The 13,364-nt window shown below is 40.0% G+C and overlaps 1 protein-coding gene across 1 annotated transcript; it reads left to right on the top strand.

Annotated features, from left to right (window-relative positions):
• The first annotated feature begins 2,268 nt into the window (after positions 1-2,268).
• LOC121508190 (sialoadhesin-like) lies at positions 2,269-12,504 on the top strand. Its single transcript, XM_041784836.1, has 11 exons — positions 2,269-2,299; positions 2,388-2,467; positions 6,153-6,500; positions 6,611-6,826; positions 6,995-7,351; positions 7,944-8,171; positions 8,486-8,755; positions 9,465-9,725; positions 9,938-10,016; positions 10,133-10,175; positions 11,512-12,504. The coding sequence occupies exons 2-11, from the start codon at positions 2,413-2,415 to the stop codon at positions 11,596-11,598; spliced, it is 1,944 nt and encodes a 647-aa protein (XP_041640770.1). The 5' UTR covers positions 2,269-2,299; positions 2,388-2,412; the 3' UTR covers positions 11,599-12,504.
• Positions 12,505-13,364: the final 860 nt, after the last annotated feature.

The raw sequence follows: 13,364 nt of genomic DNA, 5'->3' as shown, positions 1-13,364 counted from the left end.
GAGGAAGAAGCATTGATGAAAAGAACACTGTGCCCACAGTTAAGCATGGCGGTGGCTCAGTGATGTTCTGAGTCTTTGCATCCTCTGGCACTGGAAACCTGCAGCGTGTGGAAGGCAAGATGGACTCATCGAAGTGTCTTGTAGTCTAGGAAGAAACGTCATGCTGTCTGTGAGGAAGCTTGGACGTCATCCGGCCTTCCAACAGGACCATGATCCCAAGCATACCTCAGATTCCACCAAGGCTTGGTTGGAGAGGAAATCCTTGAAGATTCTACAGCGGCCTTCACAGTCTCCTGACTTGAACCCCAGAGAAAATCTCTGGTGGGATTTGAAGAAGGTGGTTGCAGCATGCAGACCAAAGAATATGACTGAACTGGAGGCTACTGCACATGAGGAATGGGCTGAGATTCCTCAGGAACGCTGCCAGAAGCTGGTGTCTGATATGAATCTCTTTTGGGCTCTAGTAAGTACTAAAGATGCTCGTCATGAAAGTACACTCGTCATATTGAATTTCCCTTCAAGGATAAATAAAGCTCTTGTATTGTATTGAAGGGGTTGAATCATTTTGAGACTGGAGGTGTCAGTATAAGCTGCATTTTCAGTTGAATTCTGGGAAACCACTTGAAGCAATCATTGTGTTCAGCTATTTAGATGACTTGTTTGATTTTTTCATTGCAGAAAGCAGAAAGTCTGCACATTTTCACAATGAACCTGATTTTCATTTCGGGTTGAATGATTTTGATTGGGGGGGTGTGTATGCGAGCCCCAGGATAGATACTGAGCATGAAACAGTTACAAAGAACATTGAAACTTGTCTGACTCATGTCTGCAGCTATTTTCCTCACTCACTCATGCATGCAGAAGTGTCTGGGTTTGTGGTTTCCTGCCTCAGAGCATCAAGTTATCTCTACCGCTCTAACCACCCACCCTTTTTATGTGTGTTTTGTTCCGGATGTATTTCAGTAAAGACAGTTGAAGTGAGAGACTGAGCCCTGCTGATTCTAGAGACTCACCTAGGGGGTCCTTACAAGGTCAGAAGAAAAACCCTCCTCTGCAGAATCTGCATCCTCAATATTCCACTAAAAAAAAGGGAAAAAAATGTAGTCCTAGAAAGTGTGTGCGGTTACTCCAGCAATTTTAGAAACAAAGTCCAAGCAGAAGCTAGGGGATGGTTCTAAAAAACCTTCTTTAATTTTCAGTGCTCAGCCAAAAATGTATCAAAACTCTCTAAAAGCTGGGCGCACAGATGGTCGAGTGGTTTAAGGCATTACCCATGTATGAGGGCGGCCCAGGTTCGAATCCAGCCAGAGGCTCTTTACTGCATGTCTCGTCCCTGTTTCCGAGTCTATCCACTGTCCTTCCTCTATCAAATAAAGGCATGACTAGGCCCAAAAATAAATAAATAAAAAAAAAAACTCTCTAAAAGTCAAATGGAAAATTGAGTTGCTTAGACTCAGCTGATTACAGGTTGAGAACTGAAGGACACTAAAGTTGAAAACTTAAAGCCCTGTCAGCAGGAAACAGCAAACCTGACACGCCAGATCAACTCATATGCATGAGTATATTTGACATTCATGTGGGAAAGCTCCCATAGAAAAGGTTTTCTCTCAGTCAGTAGAGCAAGAGCCATGTGGCATCTCCAGTCCTCAGTGCTCCAACCAAATGTCTCTCTTCTGTCTACCCTACTCTCTCCTCTCCATATGTCCCACCAAAAAGCCCTACCAGCAAACAGTGGTGACTGATCTAATGGCAGGATGCACTATCTGCCCTACTAGCATTCACAGTGGTGATGACGTTATTATTAGAGCTTCCAGATTGGCTTTAGGAGGAAAACGATGGCAGGATGAGATGCACCTTTCACCAACCAGGACAGGAATAACCACAACAGTCCCATGTACAACAAAGCTACTAGAGGGGCTCAGTAAGAATCTCAAGAGGGCGACCATGAAGATCAAGCCTTGTAGGTCCTGCAGCATCCAGAGTGAAGATGGTGGACGGGAAGTTTGGTGTAGATGAGGAAGAAATCCCTCAGTTAAAGAGAGGTCAGTGAAGAGTTTCCCACTCCACTATCATCCCTCTGGTTACTGAGATGTTTTTGAACTTACTAGATTTGATCTTCATTACTAGCATAAGTCAGTCAGCATTATTAGGGCCTCATATGGCTTTAAGACAAATCACCAACTTCATGCAGGTTAATATTGTGAAAGAGGAAGGGAGTGGTTCACTTTAACAGCTTGACTTCTGCCTTCTGATGACTACAGAGGAACGTTTGCTGCAGAGTAAACATCTCCTCCCTGTTGTAAGTAGACTTAGTTATTGATATGATTATTTATTGACTCAGGTCATGTTCAGTCCTTCTGCCAGTGTCTTATTCTGTATTTCTGCAGTCAAACAGGGAGAAGAGGAGCAGCCATGACTGTGAGAGCAGCAGTGACTGGACTGGTTATCTTTCTTCTCTCTGTGCCAGGTACTGTATTCAATCATTCATTCAGAGCAGAATTGAAGTGTTTGTGTGTATTTTAGAAGTGAAGGCTCAGAATGAGAGCTTTAGTAGATCTGTGTGTGTTCTTCATGTGTGCAGTGATTGATTTTTTCTGAGGTGTGTTTTTGTATCATCATGTTTCCACATCTTAGTGAGTTTAAAGTTTTCAAACATTTGTTTTTTTTTTAATATCAAAAGCGTTTTTATCATTGTACAGTAAGAGTGGGTTTTTATGACTTGTTGTAACTGATACATCTAAAAGATTCCGTAATTTAAAGTTACTGCATTTCCTTTACTACAGAAAAATAACCACTAAAAAAAGGAACAAAACTTTTGACAGATCAGTGCCCTTACCATCTCAAACAAACGGTTTCACAGCTTTTTTTTGTTTTGTTTTTTTTTTTTTTTTTGTTTTGAAGTTTCAGCACATTTAGACACCACACTGAATGGTGAGGAAACAGACTGTGATTAAGCTGTTTTCACTTTCACATTCAATGCAGTGTTAACTTTAGCAGCTTTTTTAGTCTTAGTTTTAGTCAGGGGCAACATTCAGACCCTCTTCTCTTTTTTTAGATTTTCTTATGTTTCATCCTGATGCTACAGTCAAAAACTCATAAATCTAAACTTATAAAAAGATAAAAACCTGAACTATCACACTGACATAAGTATTCAGACCCTTTGCAACAACACTGTAGTTCTCTGATCTTTGCTGAGATGTTTCTACACCTTGACTGGAGTCCACCTGTGCTAAATTAACCTGATTGGACGTGATTCTAAAGGCTCACACCTCTCTATAGAAGGCCTCACAGCTGGCAATGATATCAGAGCAGAAACCAAGCCATGAGGTCAGAGGAGCTGCAGAGCTCAGAGACAGGATTGTTGACAGGCACAGATCTGGAGAAGGCTGCAAATAAATTCTGTTTCACTTAAGGTTCCCATAAATCAGTTTTCATCATCATTTCATATCATCAAAGTAAAGTGGTACAGTCTTTCTCCCGTAAGCACTGAGTAGCGGACAGACATGTCAATCAATCAGCACCTCCAGCCTCATCCAACCCCGCCTCAACTTTCACAAGCCAATAACAGCCCAGTTTGCTGACACACACCAGTAGTTTGTTCAAAGGTGCTAACTGATACAGCAGCATGTCCAAACAACTTGAATTATCTGGAAGCTAGCATTAAAGGAAGGAGGAAAGACTTCTGAAGCAAAGAGAGAAATTTTGATGTTTATTTTCAGTAAATGTTGGTGGAAATCCTGATGGCTCAAACCCCGCGGGTCCAGGTGTGGCAGCAAGTTTAGCTTACCACCGGGCAGGTGCCGCTGTCAAACCCATGTCATGATTACAGACTCATAGAACATCACTGGCCACTCAGTGAGAAGCAGCATCACCAGATCACAATCTAACCTCTCTTCAAAACCACTATCTAGTCCAGGAAAGTCTTGAGGTGGTAAAATAAAACACTGCATGACAAACCTGATTATTGACCCCTAAACGGCTGCAGCAGCAAGATCATGCCCATTTCTATAGATCGCAGTTTTTCATCTTTCAGACTGATAAGAAATCACAATCCCCGCAGTTTAATGGAACTTAAGAGACATAACGGACTCACTGGCTCAGGAAACTGAAAACAAGTGAGGGCGTGTAAGCTGGCTGAATAATCATCTAGGCTTCATTTCACCTGTGATTGTCTGATTAAATTAGAGTTATATTTTGCAGTCATGCATGTTTGGGAGTATAGAGGTGTTCCTATGGCATCGAGCTGCTGTCTGTGTTGTTCCACGCCTGCTGTTTAAGTTTAAATGAGGTTATCAGAGTTATTGTGCATAGCTGTTGTTTTTCTATGCGTTTTTGTTACATGCAGCAACAGGCCTGCATATTAACTCACGCAGACTATAATATTGTTGAAAGCCTGTTCACATTTTGCTTTTTACATGCTGTTGTCGTTTCTTGTGCAGCTTTATTGCTTTGTGCTTAGCGGACATTGGTGCTCCTCATTGTAGGCAAGAATAAAGAAATATATGTTTTTTATTGCTGTTATAAGCTTTCCTATAAATAAGAGTTTTGCCGATTGGACCTGACTTTTAATAGGCCTAGAGTGAGAGAGAAAGAGAGTGTGTATGTGTGTGTGTGTGTGAGAGAGAGAGAGAGAGAGAGAGAGAGAGAGAGAGAGCATACATTGCGCACTTAACAGGAGGAAAAATAGGAGATAAAACCATCATTTGAAACACAAGAGTCATCTTCTTTTTAGCAGTGTGTGTGTTACAATAATTTCTGGTAAACCTATTGTGCGCAATGCGCATAAATCCTGTGTCTGAGGTGGAAATTCCAGTATCTGAAATGTTATAATTTATCATTCATTTAAATGTTGAGCAAAATGGATTCTCAATAGCTTATATGCAACAACTTATTCACAATGAAGGTTCCAATGGACGTGGCTTTGATAAATGTAGAGTTTATAATAAAGAGAGCAGTGATGATCCATGTGGGACCAGCGGAAACTTGCACAGCTACCGCATGTTAGAGTGCTTTTATAAGACAGCATTGGTCTGTTAAAACACTGAATTCTACTGTGCTGCACTATTCACTGGTAAACTGAGAAACACTGCCAGACTAGGTGATCAGCCGATTCTTTTTGTATCACCTCTCAGTCATTTTCTGTGAGCAGTACTGTTGCTCCCTTCCTTTGCGCTGGGTTGGCCAGGGAGGAGGAGCTGACTTATTCATACCGTCAAATATAAAAAAGATACAAGGGCCCACTAAAGGTGAGCTGCAGGGGGCCCCTGTGGATTTGCTTTACGGGGCTGCAATACATAAAATTACAACTGAATACATTAGTTGAAACCTTTTCAAAATAATTTTAATAATGTCATTAACTTGTGAATTTATGAGCCCCGGTAAATCCTGCATGGCAGTAGGAAGTGAAGTGGGATGCTGTGTAGTAGTCTTATATTAATGGCTGACATCTTCTAATCTTTGTTTATTTCAAAAAGATGCAACTTACACAACTTTAAAACGCTGTATAAAAGTTTTATATTAGATAATGGTGGACATGTGAATTAACAGTTGCATTTATAGTTGTTTATTTCATAAAGATGCAACTTATGCAACTAGGACGTTATTGTCATGGGGTGCTGAAGTGTAGTGTTATATTGTTTTTTAAAGTCACAGCTTGCCATGGAGTAAAGAAAAATGCAGTTTCTCTCGCGTTTCTCTGGTCTTAGTCCTCTTCTCTGCTGCAGGCGAGTGAGTGGGTGGGGAGCATAGACTGTAGAAAGAACTGGACAAACCCCGTGTGACGTCAGTCGTCTGCTTACCTTTCCTGTGATGTAATCACACACTCTCGCTAGCCTGTTCCAACTGTGTGTTCAAGAGTTGCTGGGGAGGAGGTCTTGTCTCCAAGGGACCTGACTAGGGAGGATATTTCTGACGGAGGAAGGATCCTGGACTTTGAGAAACAGTCAGAGTGACCATCAGGTTCTTGGTCTCCTCTCTTACTGATCCTCTGATTTCTCAGTTTTTACCCAGCTGACCAGCTTGTTCAGTTTTTTATTCTTAATACATTTGCAAACATTTTAAGAGTACCAGTACTGTTAGCATCTCCACTATGAATGAAACTCCAGATCTTTTCATGTTTCTAACTGTAGTTCCGTCTGTTCTCTGTGTTTTAGTGGTCCAGAGTCAGAATGGCTGGGGAGTGACTTATTCACAAACTGAAGTCTGTGCCTTGGAAGGATCAACAGTGGAACTAAGCTGCACCTACACATATCCAAGTTCTGACTATGATAGAGTTACTGAATCATTCTGGTTTACTAAAACACAGAATAATGAACCTGTTGATGTGAGAACAGACTCACAGTACACAGGACGTGTGACGTACAGTTGTGAAGGGAAACGCTGCACTCTGAGAATCACTAACGTAGAGAAGAGAGACTCAGCTACGTACAAGTTCAGCTTCATAACAAACCAAGATGGCGGCAGATTTACAGGAAACCCTGGAGTCATTTTGTCTGTTAAAGGTATCGTGATTTCTGTGTTAACAACAAACAACAAAACAAACCAGCAGTTTCTTATATTTGTTTGTTTGCTGACAGTGATGTGTAAAATCAACCTTATTTCTCCTCCACAGTTCCAGATCTTAAAGTGCAGAGAACTTATTCATGGTCCAAGCTAGAACTGAAATGTCTCAGCAGTTGTCTTTTACCTCATCATGTCTCCTATGTCTGGTACAAGAATGGACACAAAATCTCTGCAGAAGAATCTTCTTATTCAGCCGAGTATGTTTATGAAGACAGCTACTCCTGTGCTTTGAAAGGCTATGAGGATTTCCCCTCTCCTCTGTACTGTGAGTTTACTTCACCATCTGCCACAAACGTAACAGCATTTGACAGATCCTTTTAAGTATTGTTCTGTATAAAAGTGCTATGCAAATAAAGACTTATTGTTTGATAATGCTACAACATTTTTAATTTTAACCAACTCTGATTTTAAATGGTCTTTTTGTATCTTTCAGGTTACTATGATTCTCTGTGTAACAAAGTGAAATACACTCACAGAACCATCTGCTCCTCCAGAGGCTCATCAATGAACATCTCTTGTTCTTACAAAAGTTCTGAAAGCATCAGTTCAAAATTCTGGTTCAGATCTGATCAAAGTCAGCAGGGGCAACATGACCTACGACCTGAAGACCTCAGAGAAGATTCCCAGTATGGTAATCGTGTTCAGGTCACTGATAATGAGAGTGGAGACACCAGCACCCTGAGAATCTCTGAGCTGAGAGAGAGCGATTCAGCCGTCTATCGTTTCACATTTACAGCAGGAAGCTCTGGATGGGGGACCAGTTTACCTGGTACAACTCTGACTGTAACAGGTACAGATGATATTGATTTGTCAGTAAGTTATAGTTTGCAATTAACTTTTTTAGTTTGTACATATTTGACTTGTGTCTCATTATCTTCTGTTGTTTTGCGTACATGCATACAGGTTAATCCACATATCCAGTCTGTTTTTAGAGCTTTCTGCCTTCTTCTAGTGGGATGTCAGAGTGTTTGGAGTTTCAGATCTCTGAACTGTCCACCAACAAGCTTTAGTTCACATTAGGGGCTTTAAGACTGCAGGAACCTTTTAGGACCTTGGGATTTGTGATGCTATGTTTTGGTTAGTGTTAAAATATTGATAAATAATAATAATTATTAATCTTAAATTATATTATTAATCAAGATTAATAAATACCTGGGCACTCCCCTGAAGTCAGGAAAAAACAACCAAAAAGGATTAAAAACCAGCCTCAGTTAAATCTGAAATATTATTAATGATCATTAAATTTGTATTTAAATAATTAGAAGGTGTGAGATCATACTCTGGCCTTCTCAACCTGTAGATTATTTTAGTGTATGAGTGCAAAAATCACAGTAAACATCTTTAGCACTAATAACAGCAGCGTTTCTTTTCTTTGTATCTAGCTCTACAGGTGCAGGTGATGAAGATAACAACCCAGGAGTCTCACACAGAGGCAGAGCTGAGATGTCACAGCAGCTGCAGTGAAGCGGATCGTCTTTCATACGTCTGGTTCAGGAACGGACAGAGAATTCCCCAGGAGAATAAATCTTCTCTTAAAGACCGTCATAACCCTGAGGATGAGATCTCCTGTGCTTTAGAAGGACATGAAGGATTTCCCTCTCCATCAGTGTGTGAGTTCATTCACCCTGTCATAACACAAACACACCTGCACACTCAAACTAAAGCACACAGTGAACTTACAACTATCTGGAATGTGTAGAATCAAATTGAATTGCTGAAAAAGTATTTATAGATCAAAAGTTTTTTACACCTGCACATGAGCTCAGCATCTCTGTGTGTTTGCCCAGCAATAGGCCAACACCACAATAAGGGGCTGTGTGTCTTTTGGCTTATTTACAAAGTTTGGTGCATGCACTTTTTTGTGAAGCTTTAACAAAGACTCACACAGCAAGTGTGAAATTAAATACTTTATTTTCTCCTCCAGATGTTCCAAGCCTTCCCTCTGTATCAGTGAGTACCTCTGCTGAGATAGAGGAGGGTAGTTCAGTGAATCTGACCTGTAGCAGTGATGCTAACCCAGCAGCTTATTACACCTGGTACAGGAAGTATGGAGCTGGAGACCTTCAGTTCTTCAGAGCAGGACCACAGCTTTCCTTCAGCTCCATCCAGCCCTCTGACTCTGGACAGTATGACTGTTCAGCTGAGAACGAGCTGGGGAGAAGGACATCAGAGCTCGTTTCCATATCTGTGAAATGTGAGTTTGTTCAGTGTTAGCTAGTTGCTTGAATTGGTAGGTGTAAAGATGCATCCTGTGACCCTCTTTCATCCAGGACAGGACAACAGAAAGAGGGTATCAGGGTGTAAACGGTGGGTCACATCACGCTGCTTTGCTTGTTGTTGTAAATGGAAACAGAGGAATCAAGCTCATCCTGTCACCAATGCTAACTGGCTCATGTTGCATGCTGTTAGGACACACTGGTACAAGTAGAGGCTAGAGAGCAGCAGAAGAAAAGAGATCTTTTGAACTTAGCCACCAAGAGAAGCTGAACACCATATCCCAATGATCTCTGGCATCCTGAACCAGGAGACAAACCACACACTTCAGCAGAAGACAGAGAGGGTCAGTGAGTTCTCTGGTAGTTCTACTTCCTGTTAAACCAGCCTCAGAAATCAGGACAAACTCTTGTTGTGCTGTTTTATTTTTTTTTTTATTTGTTTTTAACCAAAAAAGGAAAACAACATTTTCTAAAAAAAAATTGGTCCAATTTTTGTTTTAAATGAAACTACCAGAAAATACAATGACCCAAAAGATGGAGAGATGTCAAGAGTTTAATCTCATGAGAAACAGAATCTGATCATTTTTGTCCTTGAACCTGTATGTCTAATATTTTAGTAGTAATGGCACATTCAGTGGAAAATGTAATCATTCTTACACATCATTAAAACACATTCTTCTCCTCCAGATGCTCCAAAGCTTCCCTCTGTATCAGTGAGTCCCTCTGCTGAGATAGTGGAGGGCAGTTCAGTGACTCTGACCTGTAGCAGTGATGCTAACCCAGCAGCTAATTACACCTGGTACAAGGAGAACGAAGACTCACCTCTAGCTTCAGGACAGATCTTCACCATCACTGAATTTCATTCTAATCACAGTGGGAATTATTACTGTGAAGCTCACAACACAAGAGGGCGCCATAACTCCACCTTCACTCTGACTGTTGTGTCAGGTAAGCTCTCTATTATTCATTTTCACCTGCACAGACACAGGAGAGACTCTGTCTCAACTGAACTACTAACTAAAGGTTATCACAGAATGGAAAAGTATTTCCCAGGTATTAACATGACTTACATTTTGCCCCTACATTGTAATCACTGACTCAGGAACATTACTTTTATTAACAGTGTCTCATTTATCTGATTTTATTTTTGGGGAGCTCAGCATCCATATCAAACATCTCCAGGATAACTCTGGGACTCTTGATGATGATTCTTCTTCTCCTCTTGATTCTGTGGAGGAGGTAAAACCAGAAGTGTTCACTCTCATCTTTACTTTTCCTCCTCAGACTTGCTCTATTCTTTGTTGATTCTATCAAAGTTTTAATTCCCCCCTCCTCTTTTTAAAAACTTACTTCAGGAAGAAGGACACTATGGAGGCTGAACCTGCAGGAGCAATGGAGGTGAGAGAGAGAGGTCTTACTGATGGAACTTTCCATAAATCACTGTACTGGTGCTTTGGCATCTAAATACTCTGGAAAAAGATGTGACATTAATTTACAACTAAAAACAACTATCTGAGTAGAAATGAGCGATTCTTTATATCAGTGGTTGCTTTGAGTCTCCAAGGATAAACACCAAATAACAGGATACATTGTAGTAAAAATAAAAACATCCATTTTAAAGATTTTATTTCTTAAACCAAACAAAACAGCCCTAAACACAATGTTCTTACCCTCAGACCTTAGTATGAACTATTCATTAGTGTTTTATTATGATTTTAGTTATTATGTGTAAATCTTATTTTAACAGCCTCAGAGCAGACAGAGCCTGGAAATCTCTGGAGCCCCCTAAGTGGGTCCTGGACCACAGGTCCAAGGCTTTAAATCAATCCACAAACAACAAAACAACAAAACAAAAAAAGTTAGGATGTTTTCTGATGCTGCACCAATCCATCTGTCAATCTCACACTCCCTTTTACTCTCAATCGTGAACAAGACCCCAAGATACTCGAACTCCTTCCCCTGAGTCAGAGACTCACTCCCATCCCGGATGGAGCCATCCACCATTTTCTAACAGAGAACCAGGTGGTGCTGACTCTCATCCAGACCACTTCACACTCAGCTGCAAACTGGCCCAATGCCTGCTGGAGGTCCCCAGCTGAAGGAGCCAGCAGAACCACATCATCTGCAAAAAGCAGAGACTAAAAGTTTAAAAACAACATTGCTCAACATGTAACTACAGGGTATTTATAGATCTCACTACTACAGTCCATAATATCATCAAAAGATTCAGAGAATCTGGAGAAATCTCAGCACAGATGGGGAAAGTCTTTCTCCCTCAGACAGCGCTGCTTTATAAACCATCATCATTCTGTGATGATATTACAACATGGGCTCAGGAGCACCTCAGAAAACCATTGACAATTAACATAGTTCCTCACTGCATCTGCAAATGTAAGTTAAGACTCTACCATAGAAAGACAAAGACACATATCAACAACATCCTGAAGCCCCGCCCACTTCTCTGGGCCTGAGCTCATCTGAGATGGACTGACCTAAAGTGTAAAAGTTCTGTCCGTCTCTGTCAGCACAGCCATAAGCTGCACAGAAACCCCTGCAGGTGTGCTGTGGTTTTTATAGTTTTTAAACCATAACACTTCAACAGTAGTAGCTGAAACTACAGATTTTTTTTATTGTAGACTCTGTTTAGACTTTATCTGTTTTGATTTATGTTTAGAATTATTTTACATTTTTATCATTGAATATATATTTCTGATCAAATCTTCTCCTCTCTCAGTTAAACTCTGATCCTGCGTACGGGAACATCTCAGCTGTCACTGCAGCACAGAGAGAAGACAGAGAGGAGCAGGAAGATGCTGTATGAAGTCCTCAGGTTAGAGCCTCCTGCACTGAATAAACAGAGCCACTGTAGATTTACAGTCATCTATGTCACATGTTACAACCATACTATACCAGTATTCCATTCACTTTTCTGTCATGTTCTTTAAATGCTGTTGAATCAGGAGAAGACTTCCTGTGGAGAAGTGGGGACATTTACCTTCAGCTGCTGTAGGCTGATATGAATTCATGTGAAATTGTTACTGAGAGACAAAAATCAGGCTGAAAACAGATATAAAAGAATGTTATAATTACCAACAGTAAAAGAGGAAAGCAGATGAAACATCAGCAGAAAGCTGGATTTGATGCCTTAGGCTGAAGAAGTAAAAATCTGCAGTTATCTCTCTATCTCTCCCTGTCTCTCTCTGTTTATAAATGTTTCTACATGTTTTATGTGATTCTCAACCATTTTTGATATCAAGTGTCACACCAACAGATTTATTGTCATGTACTTCATCAACATTAATGTCAGTCAGTCTGCATTTTACTGGTTTGTTCTTTTGTAGTTTCAAAATGTTTGTGTTATTTGAGTTTAATGCTTTTTTCTAATAAAACCGTATTTTTAACTTTGTTGTTTCTGAAGTGATCTCTTAATAAAGTTCTTGTGAATTCTCATTAGACCACAAAATAAAGGCGTCATCAGCAAACAACACCAACATCAGTACATTTGACACATTGCAGGTATCATTATGTAGAGCAGTGCTACTCAACCCTGCTAGAGCCAAACTGTTGGAGAAACAGAACCTTTGTAAGAGCCACAATCTAGACCTGGAGCTGTCAATCCAATAATTACTACATATATATATATATATATTTACATGTACATATTTTAACCAGAGCATGTAGAGACTTTTGGTTTCACCTTTCATTTTCATCATTTTTCTTCATCTACAGTCAATTTAGATCGTTATCTGGGTTATACAACAAGTTTAAGCCATTTCTTTATATTCCTATTGTTGACTCTATCAGATGTTTGTTGAATTCACCAGATGATGGTTTAGTTTATTTTACAAAAAATGCATTATCCTCAGTTTATTTCATTCTGCTTATCTTTAAAATACCAGCTAATGTGTATGCAATAGTAACGTATTTATTCAAAATGATTAGTTTTTATTCGGTTAACGCCTTACAAGGTGATAGCTCAAATAATAGCCAGAAAAACCCCTTTTTTGGAACTGAGATGTTTATTTTGTCATGGTTCAGGTTTTGATTCATTGTGTTCTTGAGTTTTTCTGGTGTTTTCCTTTGTTAATTCTGTTATTTCCATGTTTCTAGTTTTTCTTTGTATTCGGGTTTTCCTAGTTTGTAATTTTTGGTATTTTATGAGTTAGTTTTTCCTTCCCCTGTGTTTCATATTTACTTTAACTCCCTGTGTTTGTATTTGTTTCCTTGCTCCCCTCCGAGTGTCTCTTCCTGGTTCAGTGTTCTTGTGTGTTGTGAAATGTCCTGTTTTATTTTGTAGTTGCCTACACCTGTCTCACACCTGTCTCTCCTTGTGTAATCACTCCTGTGTATTTAGGTTCTTTGTTTCTCCTCGTCCTTTGACAGATCGCCAAATGTCTTCCCCAGTGTTACTCCTCATGCCTTTCCTCATGTCTCCTATAAAAATGATCTTTTGGTGGACTTTGTTTTCAGTAAGTTTTATAAGTTTTTTGGATTTGCCCTCTTTTGTTTTAATTAAATCATTTTTGAGTTCTGCATTTGGGTCCTCCGTCTGAGTTTTTTTGCAAACCTTGACATATTTAACCGTCT

This window comes from Cheilinus undulatus, linkage group 4 (genome assembly GCF_018320785.1).
Source record: "Cheilinus undulatus linkage group 4, ASM1832078v1, whole genome shotgun sequence".
In the NCBI taxonomy this organism is placed as follows: domain Eukaryota; kingdom Metazoa; phylum Chordata; class Actinopteri; order Labriformes; family Labridae; genus Cheilinus; species Cheilinus undulatus.
This window is presented reverse-complemented; position numbering and strand designations above follow the sequence as displayed.

Coding starts and splice junctions, on each gene's coding strand:
- LOC121508190 (XM_041784836.1), top strand. CDS start 2,413: ATGACTGTGAGAGCAGCAGTGACTGGACTGGTTATCTTTCTTCTCTCT. Junction 6,827..6,994: donor TTTCCCCTCTCCTCTGTACT/GTGAGTTTACTT, acceptor TGTATCTTTCAG/GTTACTATGATTCTCTGTGT. Junction 10,176..11,511: donor AACCTGCAGGAGCAATGGAG/GTGAGAGAGAGA, acceptor CTCCTCTCTCAG/TTAAACTCTGATCCTGCGTA.